Source organism: Cheilinus undulatus, linkage group 4 (assembly GCF_018320785.1).
Source record: "Cheilinus undulatus linkage group 4, ASM1832078v1, whole genome shotgun sequence".
In the NCBI taxonomy this organism is placed as follows: domain Eukaryota; kingdom Metazoa; phylum Chordata; class Actinopteri; order Labriformes; family Labridae; genus Cheilinus; species Cheilinus undulatus.
This window is the reverse complement of record NC_054868.1, coordinates 27,554,216-27,572,032: the sequence shown is the minus strand read 5'-3', so window position 1 is coordinate 27,572,032 and position 17,817 is coordinate 27,554,216. Positions and strand designations below refer to the sequence as shown.

Here is a 17,817-nt window from a genome sequence, read left to right as displayed (position 1 = left end):
ACCATTTTTGTTTCTCCGTGTATTTGTGTGCGCGTGCATGCATATGACATCTATCTGGTGGATTAAGAGTAATGCCCTGATCCTGTGGCAAACTAGGCCACTGCTCCATGTACGCAGCGAGATGCCCCTGTGTGGGAAACCGCATCCCTCTGCATGTCATTCAGCACAACCGGGGGAAACAATGCAACAACAGGCTTCTTTTCTGCTGACCCCCGTTTGCCCCAAAAAACAACAAGCTGTCGTCCTCCACCCTGGCGGCTCGGATGTGGCAATAAAAATTCCAGCTGAAACAAAACTCCTTGTGTGCCTGCAGCACGACAAAACGGCTCCTTTTGCAGAGGCTACTGTAGGGGAGGCAATGCTGAGCTGTAGCTTGGTGCTTCAGTAAACAGACTATGCGTTTAGAAAGCAAGCAGCGGTGGTTTAGGATTCTGTCGAGGGAGGCTCTCAGCAATGTGAAACTCTGTGGCCTCAATTTGCATCACATCATGGTTGTGTTGTAAGAACTTTGCATTTCCATATCAAGTTTTTCTTCCACAAAACTCATGGAACAATAAAACCTGGAGGCATTAATAATGAGCTTTCCTCAGTAACTGAAACATGGCATTTTCTTACATGACATTTTCATGCATGACAGTTTCAAGCACAACACTGAGAACACAAAACTAGCTCATGTGGCTGATTAGTCTGTCAAAATTTGACCATATTTCCATCACATGCATGGCTTTAAGGCTTACCAGATTCCAAAAGGTGTCATGGGTCATTTTCCCACAATGACAGCACAGCTCTGTTTGCTAACCCAGGAGCCCTTGGGCGAGAAAATGAACACCCAGTACTTGGACAGGAGGCTTATTTGGTTACCTGCAAGTATTTTATTCAGCTTTCCCCAAGGTTCTGAGTTCAAGGGTCTGAGATGTTATGACAGGCAATGATTAACTTGCACTAAACCTGCACGCAGAGCCAAAAACATACTGTTGCATTTTTATGTTTATTTATCTGACACACTGATGAGGTTGTACCTAGAAAATTTAGGATACAATACAAGGTATTAGTTTAGTCCGTGTCAATGTCTTTAATGGCAGATTATTGGCACGGATATTAGAAAAGAGTTGTAGTATTTCAAAGGGTTACATTGAGCTTGACCCTCTTAAGCAGTCAATTTTCACAGTGTGTATCAACAACAACCAACACCTTCTGTTTAGATCTATAATAGAATTTATTAAACAAAGCAGCATCAATCAGAATCAATGACACTTAATCGGACAAATGCATCTTAGAAAACTAAGCCTCAACAAATGAGCTATTTACAAATCAAACATGGCAAATGTGTGTGTTATGAATGTGTAAGAGAGCGAGAAAAAGGGAGAGAAGATGGCTTACATTCCAAAAATGGCTGACTCTAACAAAGGAGACAATATGGCCAAAACACATATGGGCTGAGAACAAAGAAAAGCTCAGGCTGAGGAGTTTACAAACTCTCTATGGTACCTTCACCACAGAGAAACCTAGTGGACGGACTTTTGTTATACAGTCACACTGTTTGTGTTGGGGAAGGCATTGTACTGGTGCGAAGAGTTGCAAAGGATCCTTGGATAATGAGTCTTTCTTTATATGAATATCTCTCCAAAACTAACACAACCGAGACTTATGAACTACCATCTAGGCTGAGTCTTTGTTTCATGAAATCCACCACGCTTGATTCCAAACAATTAGAGTTAGAAGCCATATTTGCCTAAAACTCCACAGAAGTATTGTTCAGATTTATTGTTTGATTTATGTCCCACTTGTTAACATGGAGGAGCTGGAGTTTATGTACTGCAGCCAGTCAGTAGGAGTAGTTCCAATTGTTTGGCTTCACTTTTGGGAAATTTTCACATCATCCATCTTTTTTATTACCTCCGCCAAGGAGGTTATGTGATCGGGTGGGTTTGTTCGTTTGTTAGTTTGTTTGTTTGTTTGTTTGTTAGCAACATAACTCAAAAAGTCAAAGACAGATTTTCATGAAATTTTCAGGAAATGTCAGAAATGGCATAAAGAAGAACTGCTTAGATTTTGGGACTGATCCAGATCACTGTCTGGATCCAGGAATGTTTTAAAGGATTCTGTACTATTGGGAGATAGGGCTAATGTTGGAGGTCTGCGCTGTTACCACTTTACACTGGGAGATGGCGGACATGAGTAACTTCAATTCCAGCAGCATGTTTTTGGTGTGTTTCTATTCAAAGTTTTGGAGTTTATAGAGTTTGAAAGATGAGATGAGGAGAGACGGTCGAGAAGACGAGTCGAAGCGTAACAGAGAGAAAGACAGCGAATTGTAGCGAGAATACTCACAATGCTGGGAGGAATAGAGGAATATTCAACCTCTGCTTTGACTTTCAGTCATCAGGTGAGACCATGGGTGCTTCCTCCATGACAGTCCACACGTAGCTAAGCCAATGCTTTGCCTCACCATGTCTCCATCCCACCAGGGAGGGAGTAATCAGCAAATTAGATTTTGGGAGTGATCCAGATCACCGTCTGGATCCAAGAATGTTTTTAAAGGATTCTTCACTTTTGGGAGATAGGGCTGATGGCGGAGGTCTGCGCTCTCTGAGTGCATTTCTAGTTATATCTGTATAGATTCTTTTTAGGGCTTTTCTGCTGTTTTGGTGTGCAGTTGATATAATCAGAAACAAGGAACAGAGAGCGGGTAATAAAATACAGATAAGTGCCAAAGGTTTGAGTCAAATCCCTGCTGCCAACTTCAGGGATAACCTCTGTAAATACAGCGCAGGACACAACCTCCAGGCTGCTCAGTGCCTCCACTGCTTGGACAGCTACTGCAGAATACTTCATTATATACATACAGAGTAAATAATGATAACAGTTGTAAAAATAAACCTGACGTGAGTATGTAGTAAGAACATAAGACGGCTGTATTGCATTACATGTGTATCAAAGATCTGTGAGGTCAGGCATGTCAGTTGGGGTTTGAGCTGTGTGTGTCTATGTGAGTATGTTTGTAATTGTCTGTTTTATATCCATATGTATGTAAGCATGTGTGGTACTTACAGCAGACAGGAGATTAGATTGCGATAAGTATCAAGTTTCGTGCAAGCGCCGTGCCTTCTTGTTGCTGATGGATGAGGAAAAGTCAACAGATGAAGAGGCTGGGTCACAAAGGTTAAAAGGTTTTGCCCCCCCCGGGATTAGTTAAGGGTGTGAATCAAGCAGTTATTTTCTTGGATGGATTGTGTCTCTTTCGGTGATTGATCGGTACTGCCTGACTTGCTGAAAGTGCAGGGAAAGGCAAGAGCTGGGTTGACTTCATTGCCCATATGTACAAAATGTCAACATGTCAGCATCTGTTCATGTCAGTGGAGAGCATGATAGAGGCAGTGGGTGATACCTACTGCAGGCAGGGGAGTGATGATCAAATTATCAAAAGGCCTTAAGTACAGAAAGAAAATGAATGGTTTTGTTATCATGTCCAGTATGATAATAAATTCACTTATACATGTAAAGTTAAGGCTATGTGAAAGTGTTATTCCTCTTTTTGTTTTCCTTCTTTTTTTCCAGTTGGAATAGACAAAATTAGATATCTTCTGTGAGCTGTAGAGTAGATTTCAAAGAATTTGTACTCTGTCTGTGTACAAGTCAATAAAAGTAAAAAAAAAAACAAAACATGGGACACGTTGACTGCTGTTAAACAGATCAACTGGAATTTATTTTTCTTGGAGTAGAGGGTGCCAAAAAAGTTGGACAGTGTTTGTTGAAAATAAAGAGACAAGAGTAGTCTACAATGAAGAGAAAAAAGTACAAAAAAGACCACTAAATGCATTAAAATTGTACATTTATTACCAACATGACAGCTATAAATAAAAATAAGTCAGTTCAGTATCTAAATATTGTTTTGGAGTGTTCTTAGAATTCTTTTTTATTGTTCAAATTCAGCTGCAGAGATGATGTGCCTACTCATCCTCATCCAAAATATGACATTAAGACTCAAAAAATAAAAAAGCCTAATTTATATGCTTGACGATCTCTCTCCACCAGCTCCACTGCAAATAAATCTTCATAGAGGGTGACAGAAATGGGTCACATCACAAACATTCAGAATTCATAAACGCACAAAATTAAAATGCCAATCATGTGAGTGTTATTCTTTTACTGGTTTAAGTAGAAATGCTCTGTTTATGTTCTGAGTAAAGGGCAAGAACTCCACTATCGAATCTGGTGTCGGACTGAATTTGTAGCATTGTGACCCTTCCTCAGGAAGTTCCCCATCTTAGTGTGTTAAAGTCTGTCCATAAGTGAGGCGAATAAAGCTGAGAAAATTAAATTCCTTATTGATGCCGAAGTGTCTGCCTGCTGCATCTCTCCACAAATGTGAAGCTATTAGCAGCTAGCATAGCTGTGTACCCGTCCGTGAGTAACAAGATCTGACCGGCGTTAGCTTAGCATTAGCTTTAGCTGGTGCACCCGTCTGTGAAAAGGCCTGGATTGCATCAGCTTAGCTCTAACTTAGCTACGCACTGGTCTGTGAGGAACAAGCTGTGACCGGCTCTGAGAAAACCCCTCTGTTCATTTTTATGGGAAGCTAGCACTGACCCCCATGCAGTTGTGTACCCAGTGGGTATACCATGTGGTCCTAATGACCTGTGCATAAAAGAACACCATTTTTTATTTATTCTTCCCCTTGTGTTTCTAACAAATTAACCCTGATTAACTTGGCACAAGCCAGAGCCTGAGGCAGCTATGGTGGGTAAGAGGCATGTTAATTGGACATAAATTATTATCAGTTGTGAAAGAGCATTATTATCAATGCTATTACACAAGTTTAAAAGGATACATTCAAAGAAAGTCAAGAAAACTAAAGATTTGGTGTCCAGCATATAAAGAGTCTTCATATCAGTGTATAGATCAGAGCTAGGCCGTAAACAGAGAATAAAGCTGGCTGAGTGCGTCCCATAAACAGGAGAACATTAAAACAGCAGCACTACAGCACACAGAGAGGCAGACAGCCTGCTGGAGAGGCTACAGGACAGTGAGAGAAGTCATATCATGTCCTGTGGGATTGTCTGAGATTTGAAATGGCATGAATTCAGTCAGAGACAAAATGTTTTTAAATCTTCAACTAGATTTTGTTTTTAAGTCCAATCTAGGAATGATGCCACTTTAACTTGCTGACTTAACCAAAGCATACATGTGCAAAGTAGGGCTAACTCATTAATTACAATGAGGTTGAATTTTTAAAATCTCATGCTGTTTTGTCATTGTAGGCAAACTGTAGTTAAGATACCATAGCAGGGCAGCAGCTGGAGGCTACTAAGCAAAGTGAAACCTGCCCTCTGAGCAATAGTAAATAACACCCACTGCTCCTTAACATCCTCTTTTACTGTTAAAGAAAGAAGAAAGAAAACTCACCGACAGCTCAGTGAATAAGATAAAAATGATCTGCACCTCATGTTCTCAAACATTTCACATTTTTATTGTTCCTTTCAGCAATTTTCATTTACTTTTCTAAGTGTAAAAAGTTATTTTTATGCTTAAGCTAAAATTGTAACTTTCCTTATTTTCTTTCAAAATAAAAGTCATTTTCAGCATATCTCCTTATGTCAAAATGTGTTAAACACTGTTTCTTAGAATAAGCATTTTGAAGCTGTGTCCTACACTGTAAGGCTGAACAGTAGAAGCTTGTTAAAAAACGAGTTGTGTTAACTTAAGATCCCAAAAAAACTATTTTAGCTTTAATTTACTGAGTTAATTGAACACATTTTTAGTTTTAAGTAATTACTACTATGTCATTTCAAGGTTTTTTTGTCATTGTACTCAAATTATTCGACAGTCGTATCTTAATCTGCATAGTTTCCCAGAATTCCTTTGGGGATGGGACACTTTTGCACCATGGGTTAAGTTACTGACTCAGAGAAGTCCCAGGAAAGAATTACAATATACAATGGATGGTAGACTGAACATGATAGGAGAGGACTTCCTGGTTCAGTGTGCATCTTTCAGTAACTGTCACTTGTAGTCACTTAAATTGGCCAAGCTTGAGTGACGTAAATATTCAAGATTTAAGTATGTGATAGAAATAAGGGGAAATCACGGTTGATGAGGAACATGTAGCTGTATGGAAAAAGCTTTAACATGTTTTGAGTTGGATTATTAGGTGTAGGAAAGCTTTGTCAGTGTAGTTTAACTGGAAAAAGTTAATTACCTGCTATTAAAAAATGACATTTTTCAGTTACTTAAAATTTTAAGGTAATCTGTTGCCTCTGATGTCTTGAGCTCTGTTAACTCATTGAGTATTCCACTGTAAATTATTTGTCTTAACCTGAGTCTACTCCAAAACGTATTTCCAGTACTTGGAAACTTCAGCGTAAATAAAATAAAGAATTTCAACTGGAGGTGGTTTAATAAAGAGGAGACGAAGTGGGCAGCAGTTTTGCTACTTCAAGAAACTTGAATGTATACTATAAATATTATAAATATAAAGGGCATCTGAAAGATAGATTTACTCAGTAAATGAAAGATTTGTTTAATTTATACAGTAATGCACAAAATGTCATAGACATCAGAGCTACAGAGATGACATGCATGCACATAATACTTTAGAGGAACTGCAAGGCATAATGTCTGATAGTTAAGATTTGTCTGTTTAGACAGCTGGGCACTTCAATTTGAATGTGTGTCAACTTTAATGTGAAGTTTTATCAAAAGTTACTACACTTTAGTGTGTATAATTAAGTGCTCTATCCTAAAAATGGTCCATTGGACCAGTTTATTCCCATTAACACTATGTGTGCTGCTGTAGGATGATGGCTGTCTCTCTGTGTTTATGACCCCACAGTCTAATTTCATTTCCAGGGCGAAAGCGAGCAGCTGATAATTTGCTCGTAATGTGTCGGTTTGATGTTAATGTGCTTTAAGTTATGCTTCTGGCCAGCTTCCCGCCCACTCTCCAGGCTGACTATCACAGCTCTGGCTCGAGCCCCGATTATTGGCCTCGTTCCTCAACATGTCTGACAAGCCCTGCCTCAGCTCTCATTTGGGGAGCGATCTGCTAACCGCCCACAACCGCTATGAACAACACTATGCAGCTGGATCTCTCTTTGGCAAGCGCTATAAATTACTCATTACATGCCTAACTATCGACATAAGCACACACACAAATTTCGCACGTTGGAAAATGTGAGGCACATGCAGGCTCCGATGGCTGGCAAGATCAACAAACTTTCAGAGAGGACTTTTTCTGATCACGGATTCTAACAAAAGCTATTCATGCTCATACACTGTAAAATACAATTAGATAAGCTTACTTTAAAAAATGTAGAAACTCACCTCAGAAAAAAAAAAGTAAACTAAACTTTTGTGAGTTCACAAAGCTAACTGTCTGATGCTAACTGTATTATTTTAAGTTTGCAATATTAGTTTGAAATGAATGATTTTAAGTGTATTAAACAGAGATTCATATGCCATTTGAGTGTAACCCTCTCACATTGTTAAATCTTGAACATTTGTGTCACTCTAGGTGGGCCAACAATAGCTGAAAGTTAACTTTTTAAGATAGAATACACTTTGGAAAGTTTACTGCACTTATAAATAAGGTTTACATTTAACTCAGAACTAGATGTTTTACTATTTTTCTTAAAGCTATATGATCTTTATCCACCCTAATTTTCCTTTATCTCTATCACATACTTTAATCTTGAACATTGATGCCATTGTGTATTGTGGTTGCTCCCCATAGGCGGTACTCTTCTAACTGTGTCAATAGCTTCACTCATGGTGCAAAAGTGTCTGATAGCCAAAGGCATTCTGGAAAACAATTACAAAAAATACTTAATTGTTTGAGTACTGCTTACTTAAAACTGAAAATTTGTTCTGTTAACTCAGAAAAATAAAGCTGAAAAGCTGTCTTGGATTCTAAAATTAACACAACAAATTATTTTGTTTTCATTGTTCAACTGTTTGGTCCTACATTATAGCTGATGACAATCCCTACCTAGAATCCACCCCCCAACAGCGTGTCAAGTAAAATTGATATTGTTTTTTACTGTGTATAAACACTCTAGGATCATCTGTGAAAGTGTCTGAAGGGTTTGTGTTAGGTATCTGTCTGAACGGGAAGTTCAGTCAGTCTTCCTCCTCTGAGGGATGAGCCACTATGAGACCTGAACATCTATAACACACAAACACAGACAGCCTTATCTACCATTACTGTCTGCCCTTTTTCTCAAAAACTCACTCATTTTGTATCCTGTTTGTGGAAACCTATCTTCTTAGAGCTCCTCTTTTACACTTTCTAACTTTGATACCTGCACTCTCATGCACATTGGATCCATTTCATCCATCTCAACCCTTTGCTTTTTTGTTGCTTTGCTTTGTTTGGGGAGGCCTGTCTGCTCTCTGCTGCTTTTTTGCTCCAGATCAGCAAAGTGATCGAGGGCACACAAGATTAAGCTTGAGAGCAGTTAAATTGAAAAAAATTTTTCACAGTTCTCTGAAAGATCTGTGGGAGTTTGGTTTTATCTTTAGGGAATCCCTGCAGTAAAATGCACATTTCACTTGCTTGTGTGTTGCTGAACGCATAAATGCAAGTGTCATTCAAAAACTATGTTTTATCACACTCCTAAAAGTCTATTTTTACAACCTGAAATATGCATCTTTTGTGGTTATTTTCAGCTGTTTATTTCCTCCCAAATATGTGTGAATTTACACATTTTCCACATCTTAACACACTGTAAGCGTAAATCATACTCCCTGGAGGTTTGGGCTAGCATCTGTTCTTACAAACTTCATCTCTCTCGCTCTGTCCCTCTAGGTTAACACAGCATCTGCCATCTACATCCCTGAAGTCTCCTACAAAGTGTCATTAGCTTCATTTAGTCCTGCTGTTTGTCTTCTCTGCTCCTCCGGTAAATCAGGATCCCACCAGTATGATTTGCAGGTTCATTCAAGGGGAGAAATAAGAGCAGAAGATCTGCCCAGAGAGGCAGAGCAGTTCCCATTAGTCCTGATTTTACACATTATGTATCATGAAGTCAAAATTAGTGATGTAGTAGCCTTTTTACTCATGCAAGCTTCCCAGATGCACCAATCTTTAATTAAATGCACTAAACAGCTGATTTATTTTCACCCTGAAATCAAAGTTTTTTGCACATCTTCACCCGTGACTCGAAAGTGGTCCAGAGAGAGGAGCATACTTTGTAATCCCTGCCATCTGTTGTGTAGATCACATCCAACTGTACACGGACCTTTATGTAGGCCACCCTCCAACCCACACACAACCCAAGAGGGGAAAGATTGGCACCGTCTAAGTCCATCTAAATCTTTATCTGCTGACCCACTCAGTAGTTCCCCCCTTCACTTCCATCTTAGGTCATATTGAGGGAAAAGAGGACGGCTTGGAGGAGCAGGCGACATGCGCGAACATCCAAGTCTGTGACTGCTGCACAGTTCCCCACTAGAGCTTATGTCAATCTGCTATTTCTTTTCTTGAAGTAATAAAACAGCATAATAAAGCTCTTATCCCATAAAAGTAGTACAAATATTGGAGTGCCCTTTCGAGCTGGAGCCTTCCTCCCCTTCCTTGGCCTAAATGTCAATGCCTAATCCTACTGAAAAAGCCATAATGATCTTGGCAACAGACAGAACAGATAGGGCGTAAATGGAGAGAGAGCAGAGGAGTGAAATGACGACAGAAAAAGAAGCAGCAGTTTGAGAAGAAGTGATGTAGGGATGAGAGCAGATAAAGAGATGGCAGGAAGAAGGGAGAACGGGGAACAGCGTGAAGCAAGTTGGGAGAAGTGCGGAGCATACGGTTGCATCCCCTTCCTCCCCCCTCCTCATTAAGTCAGTCAATGTGACAGGAAGACTTATGTAACACCCCAGAGATGGAGGGAGGAGATGGAGAAAGAGTAACAAGGAGGAGGATGAAAGAGAGAGCAAGGAGAGCAGCTGTGAAGGGAAGGAGGAGGGAGGTGATCGAGAGGCAAAGAAAGAAGAGCGCTTAAAGAGATAAAGGGGTGAAAAATATGAGAAAGAGGGAGACGCTAAGACAATTAAACAGGAGATATATAAAGAGAGGGATCGGCGGCGTATAGTGAAGAGAAGGGGATAGATAAAAAAAAGCAATTGAAAGATCTACCGTGCCTTTTAGCATGGCTCTGCTGGCTTTACACTTTTCATTTGTTTTGTGGGGGAGAGATTAGCAAGAGGATTAAGAGAGCGATTCTCCTGCTCCTCATTCTTTCTGTTTTCATCTCTCTCTTTTTTTCCTCTCACTATCTCTCTTTTTTTGAGGGGCACACACACTTACTCACTGACTCATGCAGCGCGCACACACACACAATATGCATGTACATTTTAAGGCTACAGCTTTCCTTTATTTTAATGTGTTCAACTAATGTATGTGTTTATTTTTTAAAGATGAATCAGTTAAGGTCTGAGCTCCTCAAGGATTTTGGCATCCCCTGTGGCCAAAGCAGTACATATCATCTCATTACTTTCCTGCCTTGTACATGAGTGTGCAGTATTTTCTGACATTAAATTTCTTTTTTTTTTTTTCCTTTTTATAGTCAAAAAGATCATTTATTGCTAATATTTACAGTGTAAATAAAAGTTTCATCTACAGACAGCCACCCAGGGCAACAGTCAAGGTTCAGGGTATCTTTATTAGCACCTGAAAGGTAAATGTTGTGCAGATAGGAGCATTCAAAGATATTGAACAAAAGCAATACTAATTCTCAGGTCAAGACAACGTACAGTGCTTAACAAATTTATTAGACCACCACCCAAAGTAAAGTTTATGCCACAGCTGCCCTAAATTAACAGCATTGGTAAAAATTGGCAAAAAACAAAATCTTTTTTTATGTTTCTGCAATGGTTAATACACCAATATGTAGAAGCTCTTTAACCAAAATGATATTTTTAATGCTAAATTATAATTGTTATTGTTATGCATGAATTTTCAAATTTACTGATTTACAAAAAAAATGAAAAAATAGTAAAGCACATTATTATTTCTTGATTAATATGTCAAATTATAGTTAATTACTTGCATTCCTGAACAGAAAAATTAGTTTTAGTGGTTGAATGTTATGCTTGATTAATTTCTGACTTCGCAGAGAAGCCCAGTGAGCCAGCTCAAATTTGGGTTTAAAAAGGTGAATTCAGTTTGAAATTCCTCATTCCTGTTCAAAATGGTAAAACATGGAGAGCTCACTGAAAATGAAAGAGTCCACATTAAAGCACTTCATGATGCTGGATGGTCTCTGAGACAGGTGGTCTAATAAATTTGTTAAGCACTGTATATACATTAAAACTAACGTTAAAATGTAAAAACATAATTGATTAAAGCATCATGATAGTGCTTAAAGACACCGACACTAAAATGATAAATATCCTTCCTAAGTGAAAAAGCATCATCTTGTGCTGGTTTTGTAGAGAGGTTCTGTAGCTGCAGGTATAAAAAGTGTTCCTGCAACGTTTTGTTCTCTCATTAGGAGCAACAAACCGACAGCCAGAGCGAAGAAGCTGAAACGTAGGATTAGAGGATGAAAACAGTCATGGAGAACGGAGCTCACCTTACACTGCAGCTGTAAAGAATAATGATCTGATAGGTTGAGCTGTGGCTCACCTATAAGACATTAACAACTAGGAAAGGACGTACTTGTCTTCAGTGGTTTTGTTGCTTATATAGGTCAAACCAGCATTAATATTAATGTCAGCCTGTTTCATAACTAGAGATGTGAAGATGTTAGACTCCATCATAATGACTTCATGCACTTAAAAGGGTAGTGAGGCAAACTAAAGGAATAGGATACCCCCCATGGAGTCTAGACACTGGTGCTGGTGTTGATGAGGGATGCAGGATCAGAGATGGAGTAGACTTCTGAGAAACTGGACTGGGAAACCAATGAGATGGCTTAAATGAGGAGACTGAGGTTTGCAAGATGAAATGAGCCCAAGACCTATGAGGATCTAGACTAGATGCTGATGAACTGAATGGAGGTGGCTGGGGTGGAGGAGGGTTGCAGCATCTACACTGAAACAAATGGCTGACTACAGGAGAAAGGATGAAAGATTTAAAATATGACACGTGCATGATGATTGATCAAACGAGGTTGTGGTAGAATCAGTTTAGCTTCGTATGTAAGCGAGCAAACGTCCATAATCAGCTGATCCGAGTGTGGGAAGAGAGAAAGAATGGATGAAGGGATATGAACCACCAGTAGTGACTGATGAGTGAGTAGAAATAGTCTTTGTGCTTAAACTTTTGCTTAGCTTCATTAAAATTTCACATCACGATTATAGTGACCTAAAATATCTTGATTGTAGTCATTATCATAGTATTATTTTGTGCTGAAAATGTTTATTTGAAATCATTTCACTAAGTTTTATATTTGAAAAAAAATCAACATAAATAAATCATAAGCACAGAGTAATGAACACTTTTTCTTTGTAACAACATTAAGATATCAACTTGAGTTGACTTAAAGCTGAAATAATACATTTCTAGTCTTAAGTGAACGATGATCGATTGTATTTTTGGTTATTGTACTTAGATTATTCATCTAATGCCTTTAGGCATTAGACACTTTTGCACCATGGGTGAAGTTACTGACTCAGAGAAGTCCCACCTGTAGGGACCAACCTCATAGCAAGGATGATGTACTGAAATGTGCAGAAGAACACTTTCTGGTCAAAGTAAACCTTTCTGTTTTTGTGATTTATAGTCAATCAAATTAGCTTACTTTGGGTGGCCTGATTGTTCAAAATTAAAATATGTGAATGACAGAGGTAAAATTACAGTGGATGAGAAACATATAAATTATATATTGTAACAAGTCATACTCAAGACATGTATTTCCACTTTTCAAAAGCTTTTACCTAAAAATTTCTGATGAATATTTTGAGTATTTCTAATGTGTGTGGCTGACCATGAACACATGTTAATGTGACCATCTGTCAGCTAGAATAAGCTAATTTACATTCATTCTGATGGTTAGAATTTCAGCATTTCTGGACTGATATTTTTAACTAACTGGACTTAAAAGATTGGCAGTGCTTTTCATGGCTTTTTTTTGTTAAGCTACCAGATGAAGCTGCGTGCTGTGGTGTAGACAAGAGAGCAGAGGAGAAAGAAAGCAATGTCTCCTGTCCCTAAAAGTTTTCCTTTACAATCCCTGAGCCAACTTGTGTGTTGTTATTTTTTTGTTTGTTTGTTTTTTTTTTATAATTCACTTCATTAAACAACCACACATAGCATGCTGTCTGGGTTTTGTGTAACGTGGTATTACAGAGTGGCTATTAAGAAATTAAAATTTGAATGGTATCCCTATTTATATCCAAGTAAAATTCCCAAAAGGAGCTTTAAGAATAGAAATTGTCAGAAAACAGTGAATACATTTAAAGAGAACATCAGGAAGTCTTAATGGCTTTTTTACAGCCCACAGAGTTGTTTAAAACTCCAAAGTTTTAAATAAGCAAAAATGCAAAGAAGGGGGGAAAACAGAGAAAATCTGCGATCTTATCTGCTATGTGGTTTAGGCATTATTAAAGCTATATACAGTGTATATGCTATATTATATGCTATAAAGGCATATAACATAAAGCCTCATAGTCATAAAGACCATCCTGATTGAAGGCCCAGTCTCTTTTACTAACCTGTTGTTGCAGTACATTATGACAATTAAAGGCACTTCCAGTTGGAGACCCCTATGCATTGGGAGTTTAAATAGTTTGCAGATTCAAATTAAGTAAAAAAAAAACAGCATGGCACAAAAAATTACGATGATCTTCAAAAGTTGGTATGTGTACCCACCATTCAGTGGGTTGGCATACTACCTCCCAACTTTAAGAGTAAATCAAATTTGTTCGCATTTTTCAGATCCAGATTCAGACAACTGATATACATTTTCTCACACAATTTTTTTTATTATTTTTCATCTTTTTTGTGCAAAAGTGTTGTCTATTTAAAAATAATCAAAGGCCTGTCTTATATTGCTGCCTCTTCCAAATAAAAGCAACATGGTTTCAAAAACTGATCCAGATAAAGACCTAGACTGCTAATTAAAGTTTCACGCTACATAAAATCCATGGAGCTCACTCTGACAAACTCCTGTGTGCATATTTATTGTGTATGTACCAGACTGGCATGCCGTATGTAAGGATGAAAGTAAGCAGACACACACACTTCCTCTGATTCTCTCCACTGAAAACCCACACAAACAAACTCACACATGGCTGTTTCAGTGACTGAGGTAGATTTGGCCGTGAGCCAGCAAGGTGCAGAGGTGACTGGGCAGCTTGGGGCTCTCTGACCATGTTTGCCAGTACATCTGGCTCGTTTTCTCTTCCTCTCACTCTCCTATCTCTCCCTCTCTCCCTCCACTTCTGCTGTTCATGATTTCTCTTCCTTTCTCATTCTGCTCCCCATCTGTCTCTCCCGCTCACTCCCTTTATCACGCCCGCTCTTCTGTTCAGCTCTCTCCCCACTCTTTCAACGCACACTCTCTCTTTTTCTCTCCTTCTCTTGAAAGCTTAGCATTTCTCCCTCTCTCTCCCTCCCTCCTTTTTAACAGCAAAAAGCAATTTCTCTCCCTTTGTCAGGGCGGTTGGCGGTAAGCTCTTAAGTAGGGATTTTCTGGTTTGGCTGGAATGCCATTAGGCGAGCTGGCGGTGACGTGCCGTGACTGACGTGCCGAATCTTTTTGATGTCGTGATGTCACAATCCAGCGGAGGCTGTGGTTATGATATTGTTGGCGTCCCTGGAATGAGGGGCTTTAGTGGTCATGTCAGGAGTAAGTCTTCATAAATCCTTTATGGCAGAAATATTAAGCTTCTTTGGCGGTACAGGGACAGAGGGAAAACATGGTGAAACGTGCACACACATGTACAGAAAAAAGACTCAGTCATAAGCCACCCACGAGCACGACTGTGCTAAAAGACTGATATAGATATGTGTGCTCCAAGAAGCAGTTCACAGTGTAGCACAGACACACAAAAATAGCCACAGTGTTCAATCGTGATTTAATCCGTTTAATATTGAATTGAGAACAAAATGCGAGTGACATCATTGTGGCTTCCTTTTTTCATTGAAACGCCACACACATCTGCCATTTCCCTTAAAACCTTTGCTTCCAATACTACGAAGCTTTCATAACCAAGTGTGAATGACAGATTATTGCAGTCAACGTCAGTCATGTTGTGTTTTAAATATGTTTGCAAAAGTTATACATTGTAGAATATGTTCCTGTAAGAATAAATGTTTAAAATGCTGATGTGGTGCAGAACTGTGTTAAATTTGGCTCTCTCCTTTTCCATACAGCACCCCCCAGATTCACACGAACCCCAGAAGACCAAATAGGAGTGCAGGGGGGAGTGGCCTCCTTTGTGTGTCAGGCCGCAGGTGACCCACAGCCCAAGATAGTGTGGAACAAGAAAGGCAAAAAAGTCAGCAACCAGAGATTTGAGGTAAGTTGTTGAGAAACTAGTGAAGGAAGTGTCACTTTTGTTTTTGTGTTCTGCTGTAAACTAAAATGAGGACGAGTTAGCATCCCGCTGAGCCACAACATACATTCCCTGGATGCACACATGTACACCCGCTTACAGAGTAAATCTTACTTGATAAACACAGTCACAGATCATGATTTGATGACAGCTATAAGGCTCAAATAAGGTTAGCATTGGTAGCAGTTAGTATTCAGCTGTCTGTGCCATGAATTCAGTCTTTAGAGGGTTAGTTTGCAGGAGAACTCTGGTCATTGTCTTCCCAACAAGAGCCTAATGAGAACTGCTCTGTTACTTGTGGGTAGAATATGAAGGTGGAGCTTGAAGCTATCTAGTATAGTCATGGTTTAAACGAGGAAAAACAGCTAAAAAACTTAAAAGCTTGAGACTTACTTGCTATGCTAGCATTTTTCACACAATTTGTAATTCCTGCTAACTAAAGGAATATAAAATTGCTGGAGCTTTTTCCCCCTTTTTTCATATTTTAGAAGAGCCAAGTTTGCAATTTGTGCCATTCTTTTCGCTTAGCTTGCGTCTTCTGGCTGTTTGTTTATTTTTTTAATGTAACCTTAATTTAACCTGGGTTGGTCCCATTGAGATCAGATATCTCTTTTCCAAGGGAGACCTAACCAAGAATGGCAGCAATGGATTGTTTCAAAATCAAACACGCTCAGACTCACACAGTTCACAATAAACATTAATACAGTAAATGAATCATCAGTTAAACAGTGGTGTACAGAAACTGGAGATTTTGAAACATTTAGAGTCACCAAGTTTCGCAGTTTAAAATCAGCCTGCAGACATTTCCAAGCCAGCATGTCCACAGGGTCGTAGCTCTTAGGGGTCCACGATCACACCGGCGTGATTTCATCATGCGTTACTTTTGCTACATGACAGCTTGAAAACAAAGCCACATTTTGCATTGCAGTCACTTTGTGTGGAAAACATGCTTTCTTTCAGTTTTTGTTTGATGTTAATAGGCCAAGTAAAACAGAAAACATGATCATTTTAATTTGATATAACAATTAACGTTACACATAGGGGACAGTGACCCATGCTGTACAGGACTGGCACTGATATTTTTTTCGTAATTTCAGCATATTATAATTTCTTTTTAAAAATGACAATATATTGTTTTAAATAACAATTTTTAAAAATCCATTTTTGTGGGGTGTTGTGTTTTTGGAGGCAAACCAAACATGAGCATGGTATACATTTTCCGAGTGGTTTATTTTGTCAAAAGAAAATTAACAAAATGGCAGAATAGCCAGTGGACCTCTCATGTTTAAAAAGTATTAAAAGTTGCCCAATCAATTTAACAAAAATGTAAAGATTTTTAAGGGTATTAAATGCAAGACTATGAGGTCTTAAAATCTGTTACATTTTGTTGCTTTTTAAATGTTTGTATATTCACCAAACAAGGCTGTAATTAGTTTTTCTGCTCTTGATTTTTTTATTAGATTTAATCACGAGTTATTCTTTTGTAACTTCGACAGGTATTAGGATTAATACAACTCAACTATAGTTATATTTTATCAGCTGCAACAGGAAATGGACACATCAATGCATAAAAATCTGAATTTCAAAATGGTAAAGAATAATATCCTGAAATCAACAATAATGCCAGGTTTTTTTTTTTCTTAAAACCTAATGTAGATTGTCCAACTCTGTAGTTTAAACTGTAGAGCAAAACTTGTAAAAATGTACCGGTATCACTACTCTAGGCTGTTGAACTTAAAAAAAAAGACCTTCCATTGTCAGCTACTTTATGGTATTAAACCAAGGTCTTTTTCCACATAAGAGAGTAACACCCTCTAGTTTAACAGCCTGGGTTCTACCAGTCAGAGTTAGCAAACCAACTGACAGCATGCTCTGAAAACCCAGCAGCTTTAAGACAGTCCAGTAAGATACTATGAGATCTTTGACAGAGTGTATAAATACACACAGACATATTCTTAAAGTTATTAAAACAGGAATTCATTTAAATCAAGACAAAGGGTCATCTTAATGCCAGACCCTCCCTACATATCTGTCATGAACAGACAACTTTCAGTTATGATTTAAGATATCTGTAAAAGTTTGTGAAATAAAGGCTAGCAATCAGATCCCCCTTGAAACATGATCATGGATATCATGGTTGATTACAGCCCTATAAACAAGCATGTATAATGGCCTAGAGTACATGTGCAAACAGTTAGCAGTTATGCCTTCATCTGCATGAATTATTCATATACATCCCATATATCCTGTTTACCCTCAAGTACACAAACATGCATGTAGACACAGTTTACACAACCGACTGCCAAACTCTTATTTATC

General features: G+C 38.6%; 1 protein-coding gene across 19 annotated transcripts in view; it reads left to right on the top strand.

Moving 5' to 3' along the window:
* The window catches only part of ptprdb (protein tyrosine phosphatase receptor type Db), a 249,671-nt gene that overhangs the window by 145,897 nt on the left and 85,957 nt on the right, over positions 1 to 17,817 (top strand). For all 19 annotated transcript variants that reach the window (XM_041784696.1, XM_041784693.1, XM_041784688.1 and 16 more), the window contains one exon: positions 15,317 to 15,462. In XM_041784696.1, the coding sequence (XP_041640630.1) occupies positions 15,317 to 15,462 (146 nt within the window). The remainder of the gene's footprint in view (positions 1 to 15,316; positions 15,463 to 17,817) is intronic.